This window comes from Haliaeetus albicilla, chromosome 5 (genome assembly GCF_947461875.1).
Source record: "Haliaeetus albicilla chromosome 5, bHalAlb1.1, whole genome shotgun sequence".
Taxonomy (NCBI): Eukaryota; Metazoa; Chordata; class Aves; order Accipitriformes; family Accipitridae; genus Haliaeetus; species Haliaeetus albicilla.
The window spans coordinates 18,875,685-18,896,784 of record NC_091487.1 but is presented as its reverse complement, the minus strand read 5'-3'; the positions used below and the strand labels follow the sequence as shown (position 1 = coordinate 18,896,784).

The 21,100-nt window shown below is 39.7% G+C and overlaps 1 protein-coding gene across 7 annotated transcripts in view; it reads right to left on the bottom strand.

The window, feature by feature from the left end:
• Positions 1-21,100, bottom strand: part of CCDC88C (coiled-coil domain containing 88C) — a 100,978-nt gene that overhangs the window by 13,385 nt on the left and 66,493 nt on the right. For all 7 annotated transcript variants that reach the window (XM_069783624.1, XM_069783625.1, XM_069783619.1 and 4 more), the window contains 11 exons: positions 19,907-20,088; positions 16,224-16,361; positions 13,693-14,763; positions 11,205-11,332; positions 10,170-10,311; positions 9,378-9,566; positions 8,841-9,002; positions 7,428-7,705; positions 2,519-2,662; positions 825-1,011; positions 440-585 (listed from right to left, as the gene is read on the bottom strand). In XM_069783624.1, coding sequence (XP_069639725.1) covers positions 440-585; positions 825-1,011; positions 2,519-2,662; positions 7,428-7,705; positions 8,841-9,002; positions 9,378-9,566; positions 10,170-10,311; positions 11,205-11,332; positions 13,693-14,763; positions 16,224-16,361; positions 19,907-20,088 — 2,767 coding nt within the window. The remainder of the gene's footprint in view (positions 1-439; positions 586-824; positions 1,012-2,518; positions 2,663-7,427; positions 7,706-8,840; positions 9,003-9,377; positions 9,567-10,169; positions 10,312-11,204; positions 11,333-13,692; positions 14,764-16,223; positions 16,362-19,906; positions 20,089-21,100) is intronic.

The window sequence follows — 21,100 nt, the reverse complement described above, 5'->3', positions numbered from 1 at the left end:
GCAAATGACAAAAACTAGAGGAGTATGAGTATTTGCTGTTCTTCAGGAACCTAAATATAAAATGACTTGCATAAGTCTAAATTTTTGTTGCAACTCAGCTGTTTTCCAAGCTCTTCAGAAACCTTTGAGAAGTACCACTGGGTTTAAGAGTACAGCTTTCAGAATTAAGTTTTCCACATGGTTTCACCTATATTATTTCAAAAGAGCTGTGCTTGTCCAGGTGTGTATTGAACATCCCTTTGCAGTAAGGCAATGTGAAGAAATTTTGTAGTTTCTCCCCTTTACATATATCTCCTCCTAAACATCCCCTTTTCTAGCCAGATATCAAGTAAACCTATAATTCCCCTGCCTGTCCTTCTAATCCTGATAGATGATTTGTATTCTGTGTTTGTCTAGATGACTTTTTTAGGTTTCACAGTTCAAATCTCTAGTTTCTTACATGTACTGTTTCTGTTCTTCATGATACTGCTCCTTGTTCTCCATGTTCTGCTCCAGTAACATCTGATTCTGTTGGCTCAGCATCTGAATCTGACTCAGGAGATGATGGTTTTCTTCTTCCAGATTTCCCTTTAGACGGGACAGCAGCTATTAAACAAGACACATTAATCTCTCCTCTGCATCTGGCTTCCCTAGAAATGCACCATAATCAAGCTAACACAATAGCATAGCAACTTAGGATACAAATCGATAAACTTTGAAGTATACGGGGGTGTTGTTATGACCACATAGCTTGACCTTCTACATATAGTGTGCCAAAAACTTCACACAATGAATGTTAGCTCTCTAACAGGAACCCAGCAGTATACCTACCTATAGCTACTCACCTCACAATGGTTATCCAGCTTGGTCAGGGAGATATCCATGGACTGGTGCTGCTCCTTCAGCTCATCGTAGCGAGCCTGCCAACGATTCAGCTCCAGCTGAGAGTTGTTCAGGGAAGTTTTCAGCTCTTTAGTGTGTGAATGCAGCCCTTCATATTCTGCCTTTAGTTGGTTGTGCAAGAAATTCACCCTAAACATGAAGAAGCCAGCAGGCTTATGAAGGACACTACACAGAAAGCACCTCATATTCAAAGACCACACCATCTGTGTGCAGCTGTCACTAAATCAAACATTAAGTGCCAAAAACTAACTCCTAAAGATATTTTTATTCTAAGCATATAATAAAATTTTATTAAGAAAGTAGTAATAGCATTATAAAATATTTCAAATCTACAAAACAACTGAAAGGAAAATAGATGAAAAATAAAACTTCTACTTCCTCAATGTGTAAGAAACACAACAGAAATTTCTGAGGCACAATGTGTTTAGGAGCATTTGGATATAACAGCAGCTCTATTTGGCACAAATGAAGAACACTCATACTGATGCATGAAATATGAGCATTAAGTGCCCTGAACTGTGCAACATTGTAATGTTACAAGATGATACTGTGGCATTCTTTTATAGCTTTTGGTAAATTTAAAAATGTCTACAAATCATGAAGGCATAATATTAAATTAATAGATAAGTAAAAAACATTAATTTCTGTATCTGCTGACAGATCAGCTAAGCCTTGCTCTCTGCCAGCACTGCAATCAACGTTTTGCAACATCTTCCTTTGTCCCTAGAGAAACAGCTGAAAACAGCAAGTTTGAGGAAACCTCCTTAGCAGAGCTCTGCAGCGTTCTAAAGTACACTGCAGTTGGGACAGCATATGAAACTTTCGTGACTGAACTTAGCATGTGCTTTTTAAATATGAGTCAATCTGATGTTGCTTTAACTTGATATGACCTTGGCCCCTTATTTGTACCAAACTATTTCTCAAAATGCCTTTGTAGTATGAACAGTGGCACTGAACTGGTTATAATGGAGTGAGCCCCAGTAGGGATACAGGTTGGCGGGGGAGGGCATGTTTACTGCTACATTATGTAAAGTTCAGATGTTAGCTCACAAAAGGGGTTTTGACATGAGTTAACAGTTACCCAGTGATCATAGGAATCACTAAGCCCACTTTTAACAACAGGAACCAAGCCTCTTTCGAGTATTAACAAATGGCAGCTTTCTCTGTGCAACAGAAAATAAACAGAAATGTTAACTCCTAGAACTAAATCATACTGCGTAAAAAACATAACAGTTCTCCTCAAGGGAAAAAAACTGGGTAGGAACCATTTCACACAACTCTAGATATTATTGGGGGTTTGGGGTATTTGTAGTTCTACTTAAAGACAAGCACTTGGAAACAACTTATTACAGAAACGCTTGTGAACTGAACCACATGTGGAAGCTTATTTTGAATGAGTAAAAGTCCCTTCATGTTTGAAGCACAGGATAACAGTACTTGTTGACAGTGTCCATGAAGCTGATAAATGAGTTAAACAAAATGATCAAACTAACAAGACAGAAATTGAGAAAAATTAACAGACACATTAATGAAGGTATTCTGGAGCTACAGTTAACACAATACAGCAAAACAACTGTGTGTTTTGCATAATTGACTTTTTAATGACATATACAAGAATTTAGCAAGGGAACCATACCTGTCCAATTCCTCCCTTAGCTTCTGATTTTCCCCAGTGGTTATTGCATTTGATCTCCTCTCTTGTTGCAGAACTTCTCTCTCAGTTTTTAAAACTATTTCCAACTCTTCCAGTTCTGCCTTGTGTTTCATTAAACTGTTGTATCTGCAAAAAGCAGAGTAGCATACTCTCAGCTTTCATTTAAACATTTTTCTTCCTCTAGTGTAAGATTTTTAATAGGTAACACCACAAAGACCAGAAAGGAATTTTTTCCTGCCTGCTTAATTTCATATACGTTTGTGTGGTTAAACATTTACCAAGGCTGAAGAATTCCACACTATGCATGGAAATTCAGCTTAGTCTGTAAGTCAACAGGGAGGCTTTTAGAAATAAAATGCATTTTTTTAAGCAAACTGGAATGCAATTGCCAGAACCTTATTTCAATTCGAGATTCTGATCATTTGGTAAAAAGCATGCAAGTCTCCAGGGTGAGTGGAAACTGCACCATTAAACTGGAATCCCATTTGCAAATAATTGTCAGTGGCAGGTTTCAAAAACCCAACTAAACAGCAGAAAGCAGCAGCCAAAAAGCAACAAGAAAGCAGTGGAATGAGCAATAGTTTATTAGGTAACAACCTAATGCATACTAGGTTATATGCATAGCTAAAAGCATCCTGCATAGGTAACAATCTCCTGCATATTCCAGGCAGATGATGAGGCTATTATCAGTGAGATGAGAGCATCACACCTTTAAGTAGGGGCTGACCCACCTGCTTGAGTGGCTCTACTTGTTCACTACTGAGAAACCCAAGAGCAACAGCAGTGTTCATGTCCAGGCTTCCATTGTTACTTGGTTTATACAATTTGTGCATAAATCATTCAAGGCAGGGAGATGGGCAGAGACAGAGCGCAGATGCCATTGACTATGTCTTTAATTTCTATCTCTGGAATGCTAAAATAACAGAGATGTGTAACAACTCCCCCAATACTTTCCACAGGCATCAATTAGGCAGGCTTAGCCTCCCTGAGCTGCTACACTGCCTGCATTCAGAAAATGCTGCAAAGAATGAGCTGGCTTAAGACCACTTTGCAAAACAGCAGGCTGTTCTCAGATTTTTTTTTTTCCTCTGGTGGCCTCTGTCAGGGTCTGTGCCCATACACACACATCAGCAGAAGCCACTGGTGACACTGGTGCAGTGAATCTCAAAAGTCATCATTTTTCTGTGACTGTGATAAAAGGATATTGCCCTGAAATATCCCTGGGCAGATACACCTGTGCCAGTCATGGAGAAACATACTTCTAAGCAATTTTAAACCAGCAACTAGTTGGAAGATGCAGCATTGCTTGAAAAACCTAGAGACAACAAGCATCATCTATCTGCGACTCTCATCCCAGCGGAGATGAATGCAGAGCATAGTTACTCTGCAGTCACGAAAACTTCAGAACAAAAGCAGCAGACAGCACCAAATACACTGCCTCATTCCAACTTGTTTTTCTTTCAGGCTACCATTCCCTTCATCCCAGGGTCAAATTGCAGCCTGTCCCAAATTCCAGTCCATTGAAGGGCCACACAGAAAAGTACCTGTCTCCCAGACAAAAGCTGCTTTTTGCTATTCATTCCCAGTAACAGCAGTGGAGTTTAATTAACCTTATTTATTTATTTTCTTCCTCCATTCAGCTCCAGGACATTTCAAATTCAATGTCCATACAACAAATGGAAGAATCTGAAAGCAGAGGAAGGTTTCACATACAGCTCCAAGGATTTAAAACAGACTGCGTGCCAATCCAGAGTCTGAGAAGACAAACTCCACAGTCAGTCCCTTGGCAGAGATTATGCAGAAACTGTGTTGTGAATTCTTTTGCCATTTCTGTATGATAGGGCTACTCTGTTCATTTTTATCCAAGCTCTCTATTTTTTAAAGAGGGCTACTTAGAGAGAAGCAGTATACTGGTCCAGTTTCACTGGTTTGGCCCAGCTCTACATGCTGCCTTTGAGCATGAGAACCCCTGAGGTAGACCACAGCTGGTACCCTAGATATTAGGTGAAAGGCAAGAAAGAAGTGACTGTCTGTAAAAATGCAAGTAATACTGCATCTCTGGAGCCCTAATGAAATCCCCAGGCAAAATTTTCTCGTAGTCCAGATTCAGCATGGAGTCTACCATTTGAGCAGGATTTGTGCAGCCTGACAGGCTCTACCACTTGGGGCAAGGTTACCCATTCTGTAGGCTATTCAACACTCATGTTCACTCCACTTCTCTAAGCATCAGGCACTTGGACAGAGGGGTTTTAAAAAGATTTTCTTACACATGCAAGTGAAATACATTTTGGCTCTGATGCAATCCATTCCTGGGACTGAATGATCATATTCCTCTTTACTCCTTTTGGTTTTCACTCTTTCTGCTGCTCTGTTAGGAGAAATACTGTGGGTAGGTATTTGTGACTGAGAGAACTTTAAAAATGCTCAGCTATGATAAAAGACACCTGGCAAAAGGAACCCAGAAAAGTAACTACCAGCCAGCATTGGTAACATAATAATACAAGTACCTGCAATATGTAACCCTCCACAGCAGAGATTCTGTTTTTCCAGTGAGATGAGTTTTTCCAGTGTCTCTGCAGGATTAGACTTCTCCAGAGTAAGCCACAAAGAAATGCTCAAGGATCTGCTAATCAATTGTGGCTAGTAAGTTACTACCTCCCCTTATAAAAATCAAGTATGTAAAGCAATTTAATAAAATGCAGCAAAAGAGTCCAGCCTTCCTGTGTTCACTGAGACGGTCAGCCAAACACCACAAAGTCAAGAAACTGCTATTAATGGTAAATGATCCTAACATACTAACTCTCCTTTTATTGCTAAGTCAAACCCACATGTCTGTGGTTTGCTGGGCTATGACAGGCCATTTCACTGCAGTTACACACAACCCATTATTAAACCCCCACTGCAGTGCTAATACTGTGCAGATAGAGCCATGGGAGGTTTAATGAGGTTTGCTCAGGTGCTGAAAATATTCTGTGGTTAGACTGCATCACAGTGAACTACACAAACCTCAGGGATCTTGGCTGTACATGGTGTTATGAGTCCACAAGCTAACTAAAGTTGCTGTGGATTTTTTTTTAGACAAGTTGCAGTCATAGGTTTATGCAGGAGTGCAAACCTGCCTTAAGCAAGAGAATTATGATTACAGTGCTGTCACCAACTGAGAAAAAACAATTACCTTGGAGCTGGGACAAGCAAACCCCGTCTCTTAAATCCTGCACAAGCAAACTTCTTGGATGCACTGAGCTGCTCTGGGAAAATTTAGCAGGTGGTACATTCCAGCTGAAGTTGAAAGTAAGATATTTCATCTTAGCAGTTAAATGCCTCAGCATGGCAGAAGAAAACAGTTTTCTTGCAGCTGTTTTTCTAACTTTCTCCTCTCTGCTCCCTCAGCCAGCTGAACTGCACATAGCACATGATGGAGGGAGAATAAAACACACACACAAAAAAAGCGGCTTGTCTTTTTTTTCTGGCAGCCAAATGAAGACACAGACTGTCCTTGAACAAATCACCTTGCTAAGTATTTTTTGAGACTGATCTGCTGAGGAGGACACTGCACTCTTAAAACTGCCAAAATCAACCTGCTTTGAGTATAGAAAAGGCCACCATCTGCTCCCCTGCAACATCTCTCACTGGCAGTCACATCTCGGTAACAGACAGTTCAAATTCTTAATGTTTACAATGGTGACCTGAGCGCTTATCACTAGAGATAACCTGGTTTTAGAAAACCACTTTTTTCTCAGGCTAGAACTGTTTAATAATTGGTACTCATCAAGAAAAGAAAGAACCCAACTGCCTCAACACACCACAGTGTGATAATCTCAAGCAAAGCCTGAATCAAGGAGAACCGTTAATCAGTCTGAGAGAGACTTGGTAAGCAGAAACAGTGTCTGTGTAATCACTTACAGCTCATTTAGTTGACAGCCAAGCAGCTGTCCTGTCAAACAGCCCTGGCGGATATTTTAATCACAATAGGTTTATTTCTGTACTTTACCAAAATCTACCGCACATGTACATTGTATTGCCAGCTCTTTAGTCTTTGGGAAAGAGAAGTCTAACACCAGTTTTTAGTCCACCCTCAAAGATCACCATTGAGTTGCTCTGAACCCAACTCATGGTCTTGCATAGAAACTGAACCTAAATACAGTATTTTGAGGAAAATCACTGAATTGTGTAAGAGAAGTTTTGAGGCATAGGCAGAGCAACATTTATATAGTCGTACATTATATATATTGTTTTATCCATGCACAGTTGTCAGAAAATTACAGTGACTAGAGACTAAACAATAAACAGATTACTCTGATTTCACAATTCAATTGAAGGTCCAGAAGCAAAAGCCTTAGACTGTAAGAACTAGAAGAAAATAAATAATGCATCACTATTTCATAGCTAGCTCAATACGGCTTCCTTCAGAGAGCCTCCTTTGTCATGAGATTGATGCCACACACAATCTTCAATGATTTAAATTTCTCAAGATACATACTACTCACACATAGGTAATTACCTAGGTCACTTGCAGACCTTACTGTATGACTAGCAAAGATACCCCACACAGTAGAACTGGGAGAATCTTTTTAAGACTGCATGTTATTATAGCACAGATCCTTAAATGTAGTAAAGCCATTTAAGCTACTTCTGAGAAAGTATCCCCAAGACCCAAGCCCATATTTGCTAAATATCACCAGAGTCATCTGTGGTCTGCCACCTTCAGAGTCTAAAATCTACAGCTTTGCAAATATTTTCATCCAATCTCCTAATGACGGCAAGAACGAGAAGACACTGTTTCAGGGGAACAACTTAGGAGCTTCCATTTTTAACTGGAGACCAACATTTAAGGCTGAAATTGTAACATGGGGACATCCAACTACACTACACCCCTGAGCAGTGAGCGTACCTCTCACCCAGACCTTTGTGCTCCAGATCCAGGTTTTTGTGTAATGTTTTCAGGCAGCTGTGCTGGTTTATTAGCATTTCATATTCTGTAGACTGCCGTTCATGCAGTGAAGCAAGGTGTTCATGGTCCTGAAGCAATGACTCATACTCAGCTTTCAGCTGCTCCTTCTGTTTCAGTAGATTTTCATTCTCATTTTCCTTGGCTGTCTGCTGATTTTGAAGTAAAGCATTCTGGGCCATCAGTGAAGCACTCTGGGAGCTGAGGGTTGAATTTTCTACCTAAAGTTTCTCAAATAAAAAGCAAGCGTTACTTATTTACACCTACTGGTACATACAACAAACATGTAGTAGCAGCTTGTGTCTGTATGGAGCTAATCAAGAATGCATCCATTGCTTTGTAGACTTAAGATATCTATGGACAACTTGGCATCATTTTGGTATTATTGCTGGTAGTATGCACCATATAGAGCCATGCTATCAGCAGTCTGAAAAGTATCAGAGTAACCTCCAAACTGAAAAAACACTGTTTTACTAGCAGAAGCTCTTGAGACTGAAGACCAAGATGAGCTGGAATACTCGCAACTCAACTGCATCTCTGACAATCATGTACAAAGCCAAAAGCTATCCCATGTTTGCATACAAGTAATGAAAACTTAAGTTCACCCAAACTCAAAAAAATTAACTGCACCACTGTGTTTGGGGGCAGCACTCCTAACAAGTCTGGTTTTAGTAGATAGGTAATGCATTCGTTTTGTATGTTGGTTATATACTTCAATTACAGGCGAGACATAATTAAAAAGAATAAAAAAAAAATCTGTGAACATGCAAGAGGAAAAGCTTAAAAAGGGAAATTCACATAAAAAAAAATTAGAGCTAACCCAATGTCGTCCTTTAAAACTGTTCTCTTTCTGAAGCTAAGCTTATTTTTGCAAAATTCAAGTAATGTTTAAGAGTATCTTTTTTCCACTGGCAACTTCAACATTCTGTCTGGAAGTATGAAAATTGTGATTGGAACTCATTGCTACAACACCTCTTGGGAGCTGACTTTTGTCATCTTCCCATTTCTCCAAGCTCTTTCACAGGCACAGCATTAACAGAAAAAAAGAGCAAAGATCTTTTATTCCAGAAATGCAGCTTCTGGAACAACACACCTGGATTTTGCTGTATTGATTTTAAAAACTTATCTCTAAATAACTACCTTCTTAACAAAGGCTACCAGACGTTAGCTACAGAGTCGATTTCCATCCTAGTTTGGAAAAATTCAGACCTCAAGCTAAGCTCCACCTTATGGGCCTCATCTTTACATCACTACATCAGCCTACCAATACAAACATTTTCTTATTAGCTGTCATCTTCTCCACACTACTATAATCAAATCCAGTCTCCTGGCACAGAAGCGCAAGGTTGTCCTGACCTGGAGTTTGGCCGTCTGTGTCTGCAGGGCAGTGTTGTGCTCCTGAAGGAAGACGTTTTGCTTCTGTAGTGTCAGGATCTGATTGTTGAAGGAGACATTCTGTGTTTCTAAATGCTTCAGCTGTTCTTTAAGCAGCTGCTTCTCAGCATGCAGGGCTGCATTCTGAAAGAGAGATGGCATTGAAGCTGTGACAGGAACAAATGAAACAGCTGTCCTGATCATTTGGAGTCCTATCAAAGATGAGAACCAATTAGTGATGATCATTCTGCAGCAAACGTGCAAAAGCAAACTCTTCCTAGCATTGAATGAAGATAGGACAGATGTTACACACAGGATTAATCCCTGCAATGATGTTACACAAGACATATATAGCATTATAATCCCATGCAGTCCTAAGAGATACCCAAGGAATTTGGTAGACTCATGTGCTCCAGAAAACCCACCAGATTCCTACAAGCTCAAAAATCCAGCTCCCAGCAACCCACTCATGATCACAAGGGTAGTTTGTGGGATAACAGGAAACAGGAGAAGGCTTACATTCCTTTCCAGTTCAATTGCCCTGTCCTTCAGTTTCAGCAGCTCCATGGTAGCCTCTCTGTGCCCCGTTTCCAATTTCTCATTCATTTGGTGGTTGGGAATGAGTTTCTCTGCAGAATACCTCAGTGACTTCTGAGCATACTGCCCATCCTGTTGAGTCTGCTTAAGTGCATCAAAGTCCTTCTTCACCTGCAAAGGCAACAAGCAACAACCTTCAACACTGATATTATAACAGTGGGATTTTTACATTAATAATGACGGAGTATGCAGTTCCTCTCTTGCACTGTAGGGACTTTAAGGGATTCAACAACCATTACCCTCACTTCACAGATGGGGAAACTGAGACACAGACAGGTGGAGGAACCCATGTCTCTTGGCCTCCAGTCAGGTGCCCTTGGACTCAAGCTGAGTCACCTAACAACCAGACTGTTCTTAGGTGAGATGTTTCAACTGCAGTCTTCCTCAGCCTATGCTTTCATTAAACAAGGCAGAAAAACAAGACCGTGGCAATGAAAAAAACCATGGGAAAACAGAGATCTGCAAATGGTGGTTATGTAAAAAAACCTCCTGCCATGTCCCCAGACCAATAATTTTTCTGAAATTGGTGCTATTATATAGAAAGGTACAAGAGAAAGCAGTCCAGTCAAAAAAGGTTTTTGGGAAGTGCAGGTATGGGGCGGGGGGGGGGGGAAGTGTAGAGATAACTTGGGTTTGCTGAGTATTAAAGAAAACAAAAACATGTCAATGTGCAGAACCACATCATGAACAACTAAAATTCAGTTAACCTCTTACCATATTTAGATCATTCTGTAACTGTTGGTTCAAGTTCAGAGAGTCTTTCACTTGAGCCTCCAGCATTGCAATCTTTTCCTCTTTCACAGCTAGTGTTGTTTTTAGTGCCGATTCTGTTTTGCTCTCCAGAATCTTGTATTTTCTGAAAGACATGAGAATAGCTTTCCAATGTCTGCCCCTAGGATATAAGCCACCATCTATATAGGAGACTTCACTTTTGCCCATTCCAAATCTCACCATGTTACATTATATGTATTTGCTTCTTCAGGAAAATGCTTTCCTCTGCTGCTGCAGACCGCTACTGATATATTATAGCTGGGGAACCTGCTCTTGGAAAATCCAATCAATTTTAATAGAGGTAACACCAGTATGGTTCTACAGAAATATCTAAGAGCTATGTAACTTAAAATAAGATTTTCTCTTTTTCCCATAATTACACTACATAAATTTCTTCTCAAGGCTCTTTTGCGCATTCTTGACAAGGAGAAAAATCCGCAGTAGACTCTAAAGTCTCCTATGAGATGGGTATGTTTCTCTAATCAGGTCTTACCAAGAGGCCTATATACACATGGATTGTTGGGATTTCTTTGTTCATTACTATAGGACTTGCAAAGGAATTTCTTGCAATCAGGAATTTCTTCGCCAATATCTATGTTTATATTAACAGGTGGTTGCATCACCACTTACGTGGAGTAATGACAGACACTGTTTAACAGACACTATTATTACTTGTAAAGAGAATATGAGGAGGAATACACACTGAAATAGCTACCCAGCTACTCTACTGGAGAGCAGAGGGGGACTGTAGTAACACTGGCTGGCATGGAGAGAGAAAATAGCATCCAAGAAAAAGTTTTGCAAAACTTGCAGTATACTGCCAAGCTTGCAAGAAAAACATATGCTTTATGTCCAAAATTGGTAAGGGTAATTGGAGTGAGACAGATGAGAACCAAAAAGAAAGGCAAAGGGCTTGCGTTAGGCTGAGAAAAAGCCTGCAGAGTCAAAAGAATGACTAAGAGAACTCCGTTTCCTTACGTGTCATCATTGCCGTTGTCATCCTGTAGTAGCAGCTCTTTGTTCAATCCTATCTTCTCAAGTTCCTGGCTCAGTTTGTCCAGCTCACTAGACAACTGTTGACTCTTCAGCTTCTCCAGAACCAAATCCTGTAACAGCACTAACGTGATTAGTTACTGTGCAAAGGGTGGTTATAGTTCTCCAGCACTACAGATTCTTTTAAAAAGTACTGAAAAAGTCATTGGATAAAATCCTACTTCCAAGAAGGTCAGCTAAAATTCTTTGTCAGTGACAGCTGAATGCAAAATTAAACTGATTGCTTTTATTTATAGTTTACTTGGAATAAATCTGAAGAATGCTTCTTTTGGCCTTTGTCTCGCTCACTGTACTGAACTGCTTCTGCCAACACTGGCATCCTGCCCACCCAAAAGAGGGAACGTGTAGAGGCCACGAGACATCCTGTCATTGTGCCACAGAAGGGATGTGCGCAGGTCAGCGGACACCAGCAGAGGGAGTTCCCACCTCTCAGCTAGGACAAAAAGCCCTCCTAAAAAGCCCAGCCAACACTGGCACGCACACAGAGGAGTGACAGGACTCCAGTATGAAAGTTTCCTGAGATAATACGGTTAAGAAGTTATTACCAGGGGACTTGGTAACAGTGCATTTTCACTATTGACTCTGAGTTTCTGACATATGGTAAACTACTGCTAAAATTAAAAAAGCATAATTACGCTGTCGCGTAAAAGACAGTACAGCTCTGGAGACTGGAGACCTTGGTCACTTATTCTGGCATCTACTGGCCCATTCTGGTTTCATTTAGGTTAATTTGGAAGAAACTTAAGCAGAATCAGACAAGGAAGTCATACAAGGAGGGGATTAATGGAGTTGTACCAGAAGGTATATTGGGAAAATGCTTTGCTGTTATGCCCGTGAAGTAGTCTGTGTGGAAATGGCCTGAGAAAACATAATACCAGCCTGCATGTTTAAAAGGGACAAATCATTTTTGGTGCATAGCCAAGTTCAAAGATTCCTACCATTCAAAATTCTCTGAAATGCAAATGTACCACAGAGAACTACATTGCTCATGTTTCTGCTCAAAAGTTGTCTTAAACAAGGCACGAAGAAAGAACAACAAAGTTACTGAAGCACTTCAAGTAAGAAAAAATATTATCCTGGATATCAAACAGAAGGAAGAACAAAATTTTAAAAAAATACTTTGTTAAACATAAACTGTAGGTATTCAGTAGTCCTCAGATATCACAAATTTAACCACATATTCATTCACACGGCAAGAAAAAAAAAAGGTAAGGGTAAGGTCAGTGCCAGCCCGCAGTCTTTAAACAGGTCACTTCAACATCCATGAACTCCCTTCTGTAGAATCTATATAAAGTAACTAAGGAAAAGAAGATGCGCTTCTGTATGGGTCTGCACCACTGGAAATTTGCAAAAGTCTGAGAAGGTAAAGATTAAAAAGAAGCCTTTTCAGAAATGCTATTATTTTATTTATTTTTAAGGAAAGTTGGATAGAAGCACAACTTGGGACTGTTTCAAATGTTTCTGATATTTTTCCTCCTCAAAATTACACTAATGCTTCAAAACCTAAATTAAAACTAAATCTTCAAGTAAGTAATTGCTTACTGAATTAGTCTTGCTGAACTTATTTCACTGAGCTACTGCAGCACTGAGCATTTTCCTTTGAATGCTCTTTCACAGGAAATCCTGCTTCCAGCAGGACAACAGCAGCTGGGGCAGGCAATGAGAGCGAGTTGCAATAACCTGAATCATCTCATAGGCCATTTGTAAGAGTGTCAGGTTCTGGCACACACATCACTAGTTTGCTAATGTCCTAATGCTAATTGTGTATTTTTAAAAGATCACTATTAGGAAAAGTGCGATTACTGCATTCTGCAATGGAGAGGAGTGCTGGAAGAGATTGCTGTTGCTTAACAACAGAGCTGCTTAGCATGCTCTCACTCTGCAGGGAAGCTTTTGGGGAAAAACGCTGTAGGTAGTTGTAAAGCAAAAACTTGGTGCAGCTGTTATTGAAAGGGTTAGGTTGGTCATCTAGGACGGTTCTTGTTTTAGCTAAGTCCATTTTAGAACAGCGATGTTAATGTATCCTCAACAAGTGCTCTAATTTCTAGGCTTAAGAGTCAATCTCCCCTGCTGGAGCTCTCATGTTAGCAAACAATTTTGTGGTCACAGGGTTAGTGAAAGTATCAAAGTCTTTGTTTTACAGCTACCACGTGGGAGCTGTGTTAAAACCCTATTCTGCTTGAAAAAAGATGTCATTTGGAGACATAATGTTTGTGGACACAAAGTGGTACATTGCAGTTTTTAGCAGGTTCCACTTTCCAAGGCAACACTACCAAGTGACGACTGTTAAGGCTGTGAAGATCTCCTGGCTCATGTATTAAATAGACATGGAACAGATGTCTCCTTTTGGTACTTCACAGAGCTGAAATAAAAAGTAGCATCATATTGAAACCAGTAGTACTATTTTGCTTACCTCTCTCAATGTAGCTAGCGTTCTTTTATCAATTGTAACTTGCTTTATGAGATCTTTATTGTCCTTTTCAAATTCTTTCAGCTTATTAGATGAATCTCTGAATCGAGCAATTTCCTTTTCTAATGTCTTGTTTTCTTTCTCAGCAACTGCCAACTTTACTGTACTATCATCCAAAATAGCATCTTTCAGCTCCACCTGCTGCCAAAGCCTTTTTGTTTCTTTCTCTAGCATTTTTTTATCTTTCTCAAGCTGAGACATTTCTTGTTCTAGGGCTTTGTTCTCATTTTCTAACCTCTCTAACCGTTTGGCAGAAATCTTTAGCTCCTCAAGGTTCCTCTGGAGGACCTGATTTTCACTCTCCATTCCCTGTACTTCTTTTTCTAACTCCTGGATCTTTTTGCTGCTGTTCTCCACGATTTGCTGAAGTCTCTGGTTTTCAGAGTTGACACTCTGATAGCTTAGCTCCAGCCTCTCTGATTTCTTGCTCATTGCTTTTAACATTTCCACATTCTTTCTTAAGTCCTCTTTCTCCCTCTCCAAATCTTTATTTTCTGCTTCTATTTGTGCCATTTTAGTGCTGGTAAATCTCATGGTCTCCACTACTCTCCTAAGCTCCAGATTTTCTTCATCCAATTGTTTGTTGTCCCTTTCCAGGTCCCCAAGACGGATGGAAATATTCTGTAATGTGTCCAGGGATTTTCTTAGCTTCCTGTTTTCCACTTCCAGATCCCCATTCTCCTGCTCGAGAACTTCCACTTTTTCTGTCACTATTTTCATCGCTGCTGCCTTCTTTGTGAGCTGTTCATTCTCCCTCTCCAGCCGATGAAGCTCTTTTTCCATTTCTTCCACTCTTTCCACTTTTTCTTTAACCTGGTCAAAATCCTTTTGCAATTGTTTCTTCTCAAACTCCAGCTTGCTCAGTTTACTACTAGTCTCTGTAACTGTTTCATGAAGGATCTTGTTCTCTTTTTCAATGTCTTTTACTCTTGCCTCACTGCTCACTTGAGATCTTTGTCTCAGAGATAAGACCACTTGATTAAGGTGATCATTTTCTTGTTTAAGGTCCTTTATCTAAATAAACAATAAAAAAGTCATGCAAATGTTACTCACCTACCTTACGAAGTGCAGTATAATTTAGTCCTGAAGCAAACAGATGATTGTTAGCAAAACCACATCCATTTAATCCAAGACAAATTTCTCAACAGTGTTCCCTGATTAAAACCAACAACCCAAACTAATGAAAAAATTGTTATCTCTGGTAACCCATGATTTTAACGAATTAAAAATAGTGCTATATTCCTGCTACCAGCTAAGAAGGTCAAGGCAGAAGGACAAAGTAGAAGGGATCTTCAGAGAACACCTTGGAGAAGATACTTTGTTAGGAATCATTCCTAATAAAGAATATCTTTCTGTCTAGGTTTACATTCCTCTTTGGGATCTGAAGACACAAATTATCTCTGATAAGGCGTCAGAAACCCCAAAACTTTTGAAAATTTATAGCAGTTATAGATCTCATTAAGGACATACTTTCTGTAAGAACAGTACATTTACTTACTCCACAGGTCAAATTTCAGCTGAAGCAATTGTGATTTAGACTGCAGTTTGTATTTGATTCTTATCTAGACAACATCCACAAAAATCAAAAAGGACTTAGACCTGAAAAAAATCAGAATCTGCCCTTTTCTGACAATTGAGGATACTTCTGGTTTTACTTCCTGCCCTACCTGTGAGGCATTCATAAATTCTTACCACTAAGAGTCTGTATGTGTCCTAACTGAAATGTAGGACTCCGGTGGTAAAGTGCAGTTTCCCAGGCAGAAGTCTGGGTAAGAATCCTTCAAGATGAAAAGCACTGCACAAATAAGACATTTTTTTATTTAATCTTCACCCTACCAAACTTGGGAGTAAATTTTAATACAGGTTGAAAATATACAGACCAGTCTCAAATGATCTGTGTCTCTATTTTCTTCACTAGTCAAATTAATACAGATGATACCTTGCACAAACCTATAATAGGATAGTTTCAAGGCATTACACATGAACTGCAGCACAGTAGTAAAAGCTAAAGGGCATTTAAAATATCAATCCAGAAGACATAAATGCTCTCTCAGCATCTGTTTAAAATAGAGCAAAAAAGGTTGGGTGGCTTAAAAAAGCCTAACTAAACCAATCAGGACATACAGCTGGCAGAAAACCAATCTTCTGCAATAAAATGGGGTTTTATTTGCACATCCTAAAACCAGTTGGCATCCCATTTAGTTAAGATCCAGGGCTTTCTTCCCCAAAGAGGGAAGGTCTGTCCTTACAACAGCCTGAAGATCCCCCTATGGTAATAGAGGCAGTAGCTAGCAAAGCATGCTGGGCTTTTTTGCTTGAAGAAGCCTTTTACCTACCTACCTTTGAACAAGTTCAACCTGCACTTAATAGCTCTCAAATTGCCCTATCTCCCTGAGAACTAGATGCTCTAAATGACATCACTAAATTACCACTACTGAGCATACACTTTTCTATTACATTTGTGAAGTTTGCACCTGTCTGTCTTTGTCAGCTTTTAGAGTCTCCATGATGACTTGTAGCTGTTCCTTATCTTTTATCAGCTCCTCGCTCAAGGTCTCCAGATCTTGATTACTTTGCTTCTCTTTTTCAATTTGATTTTGCAGCTTCTCAATCTGCATGGAGAACACACCAAAACGCATCAGCCACAGCTTGACAGAATGACTGTTTGCACTTTAAGTTATTTTGAAGACCAGAGAGGAATGAGATGGGGACTATGGCTGAAAGATGTAATGCTTCCCTTCTGCAGCTCGCCAGTTTCAGAGGACGAAATGGACTGTTTTGTTTTTCTCACAGTGCCAAGAATCTCCTTCATGCCTTAAGATGAGAGCATATAAAGTACAGCAGTAAGAAATGCTTCACCTGCCTGCCTGAAGGCCCCGTTATGCTCCTGTTGTCAGTGATTAAGAGTCTGATGCTCACCTTTCTGAGGGACTTGCCTCCTCCTAGCCTCTCCATCATGGATGGCCTTAATCTACCAGTGAATGTGGAGAAAGTTATTGAGACAATTCAGTGAGCAATAGAACTAAAAAAAAAAAAAAAAAAAATCAGGAACAGAGGAAAAGCACTGGAGTTTCCAAGTTTACCTTCCCTCTCCCTGTGCTCTGTTGGCCCTCTGCTTTCCCCAGCAGGTGACAAAACTGGATTTGAAAGATTTGTGAATAAGGTCAAGTCCTACAATGAACATTGTCTTCTTACTCCGTCCTTCTGAAAGTTGTACTCATAATGCGCTAAGCACTGAAAAGCAGTAGCTCTTCAGTATTCAGAAGCAAGAAGTTCAGAGAGCTAGGCTCCCCAAGTTGGGAAGTATTCCTTTTTATGCTTGTAAAGTACTATGAGCACCTACAGTTCTGCACAAGTATCAGCCCATTTTTTTTTGTGTTGGTATTATGAACTTTGCCAACAGTGGAAAATGTCAATGAAAAAGGTATTAACAATAATTCTTACAAGTGGGAAATAGCTGGAGGCTGGGCTCTGCCTATGTCAACATGTGCCTCATTACAGGAAGTGTTTAAACAAGCAGGGGCTGCCCAGATTGGAGATAAGAGGGGCTTAACAGTTAGAAATGTAACCATGTTAAGGTTCATTGGTCTCAAAGGAGCTGTTCAGAGAAAGCTGGAACAAACTCAGTAACTCAGCAATAGCTGGTCTTCATTAGCACCTCCCAGAAAACTGGAGGCAAGTAAGAAACTACTGTTTACAGCTTGTTTCAGTCCACGAAGTCAGGAATGCAAAGAAAACAGATAGGTACTTGGACTGCTACTACTTGACTGTGCCTGAAAGGAGGGTTTTCTATTATTAACTCCTCTGAAAACCTTACAAGAAAGAAAAAAAAAGATGTATGTGACTTTTCCTTCATATCATCTCCTCTTGTACTATCTGAATAATCCTTTTCTGGCTACATATTCCTTCCAAGCACTAGATCAGTAGATAGCCAAGCATACTCGAACAACAATTTTTGAAAGTCTCAGACAGTGGAAGAAATCTGACTCTAGTTAAACAACTTTAGGAAGGCAAGATTTTACTATGGGTATCTCAGGGAAGTTACAAAAAAACCCTACAGGCACAAAACATTTGAGAAAAACATTTATCTCTTGTCCTGTGACTTTATATGTGCTTGTCTTTAACAGTCCTTAAGAACTGTTGCCTTCTCCTCTGCCTACTGTAGTAACCATTCTGCAGTGAATCAGAAAGACTTCCCCTATTATCATCCTCTCTCTGCTAGCACACCTCCCTGTGGACATGCATACCCTCTAATTAAGGGCATACATGTGTGAGAGAAATACAAAAACAGGTTAGAGAAAAAGAAGATTAAAAAAAAATACAAACATCTCAAATCAAGATTATTTTACATATGATGTATCAGGTCTCTGTACACTGAGAGACAACTGTATGTCTCAGACTACAGAATACTGTCTACTACCTTTTTTTACCAAATCTCCCTGAATGGGAGGTGAAGTCTATCAACAACTTGACTGGCCTGTGGTACTCAGTCAACAGCTCCCATCATGTTCTGTGTTTCTTTGGTGAAGAGTTCATGCATTTCAATTGTTCTTAATAGTAGTATTTTTTACCTGCCATTTTTTTCCTCATTGGTCTGATAAATACAGTGCTCCCCTTTCACCATACAGGCATTCCCCACTACTGTTTTTTGCCTTATTTAACTACCAGACCTGTAGGTGACCCCACCATGTCAACACATTCATCATTACCAAAAACATCAGGCTAATTCTGGAATCACAACTGTTGGCACCAATACAGTGCCATAACAAGAGGTGCCCACAGGAATGTGCCTGCGGCAAAGCCAAAGGCTGACCACATTTATTCAAGTGACTTAAATTGCTGTACACCACAGGTATCTGCTGAGTGCTTTATATGCCTTGATCTCAATTTTTAAGCATGTAAATTAGAGCTGGAGTGAATTACTCATACACAACAGGTCACAAATAGAAGTGTGGAAGGAGAAGTACAGTGAACTGAATTTTTGCAGTTCTCCTTGTTCACAGAAGAAAGCCAAGCAGCAGAACTGGTCTCTCAACTTGGCAAAAGAATCTCTCCAGAAGATGGAATGATCCTGTGATGGATACCCGTTCTCCTTGGCAGAGAAACTGGCACTCTGCTAGTTACAATCTGGTAATCCATGACCAGCATTTCATATCCAGATTCTTTTGCCCCTTGTCCTTTAAAGTATTCAGTTAGCCCACAGGCAGGCCAGAGAGGACTGAAATCTTTGTATCAATGTCTCACTCACACAGAGGTTACAGTGGTAATGGGAAAATGACAAATGAGCCTTATGTTCTGGATAATTTAACAAAGGTAGGAATGTGGAAAAAAATGACATGGACATTTTTTATACTCAGACTAGCAAGCATCCTCTTTCCCCACCGGCACTTAGCTCAATTAATCAGGGTGCAAGTTACTAGCCAGACAAAAATAAAGCTAGTGGTTGGAGGTGAACTGAGCACTGTGTTTCCCAAGGACAAGCGCTGAGCTGGCATTTGAGCTAAATGTAATCACAGTTAATTAAACAGAGTGTAAAACACAGAGAGAGAGATATATATATATATATATAAATAAATTTAAAAAGCAGTGACCTGCATATTTGTTACAAAGGCTAAAAGAACCCACATCTTTGCAGAGAGGGAGACACTAGAGAACTTCTAATAGCTAAAAGGACAAGACAAAGACCTGATCCAGGACTATGGACAGCAAAAAAGGCTTATTTAAAAATATACTAACCTGAATTCACCTGTGTGATTTATTTCACTTATGTGGAAATAATATTAAAACTTTCAAACAAACAAAATAGTTCAATGTGGCCATGGCTTCCTTCCCTAGTAGTGACTGCCATAAAATGACAAAAAGGGACACAACAACAGTACAATCTGACAGGGGCAAACGAGCACTGAAAGACAGCTTTTATTAAACAGGAACAGTCACTTGCCTCCATGATGCACGTAAGTAGGCAGTGAAGTAGAAAGGCAACAGAATACACCAATATTAGAATGCAGTTAAACAGATGGGCCAAAAATCACGCCCAGTCTGCTGGGGAACGCGGGTGAATTCCCTGCAATCCCTCATCATTCAGGAATGCCATACAGCCCTGTGTGCACTGTGTTTAAAACCCAAAGAGCTCTCTTTGTTCCTGTGAACAAATTACCTTTTTGCTAAGCTGTTGATTTTCCTTTTCCAGTTCCACAAACTTTAGGCTGCTCTCTCTGGAGGTCAAGGAGGCATCTCTCAGCTCTTGGATTGTGTTCTGCAAACTCTGATTATCCTTCTCTAGCTTCAGTATGCGACTGGAAGCACATTCATTCAACTCAAACACAAAGGACTTTCTGGCTGTTGAAACATGAGAATCAGAAGGTGGCACTAACCAATTCACAAACATCTCCCTTCCTAGGTCATTAAGATTCACTTGTATGAAGATAATTGCAGTCAGATCCTTATCATTTCAGCTTGACTGCTATGTCAACACTTTGTTAAAAACAGAACTCATTTTCACAGATAACAGTTAAGATCTTTAATAAATAGGCAAGTAACTGAACAGATAACCATCTTAAAAGTTACTTATTTTCCTAACTCTTCTTAAAGTTGCTTTAGCCATGTTAGTAGCATGTTTAATGTTAGTAGCAAAATATACATTGATACCCTCTCATACTTCCATCAGAGGAAATAAATTGAGGCAGAAAGTAAACCACTGTGAAGTGTTTGCTAAGACAGCAAGATGGTGCACTTCCAAAAGCTAGTGAAAACTTAGGTATTCGATCACATTTAGTCACGGAAAAAATTCTTACAAAAGTGAGTTCCAATGCTTATCTTTACAGCTACTTCATCAAGAATATGCTGGATCAGGGAGGATATTTTACTACCACGTATCCAGGCACAGGACATCCATTAGAATGTTAATCATAGAAAAGTGTCTGTAGTTGAAATCTCAGAACTAACAAAATTTATGCAAGTTTTATTTGTTATTTTACTTTAAATGTTTGTAGATCAAAAGTCTCACTACCTCTCAGCCTTAACTCCCGGCATGAAAGCCTCATTGTTCTGTTAATTTCTCTGTCAGCACCTGAATCATTATAAGAGCAACCCTCTGTTTCACATGGAATAATTGCTACCCTTCACCTCAAAACCACATTTCATATGAAATTGACTTTAACATTGTCTTTAAGTCTCAGAAAATTATTCATTCCTGCTAAATAATCAGGACTATTACATACAGCACACTGAGTACTTTAGAAGTGGCAAGTTTCTGAGAATGGTAAAATCCCATTTGTCTCTTTTATGGAGCATCACCTGGAGAGTTTTGTTCAAATGAAGACTCAAATAGTGAAGTTTCAAAGTTTAATGT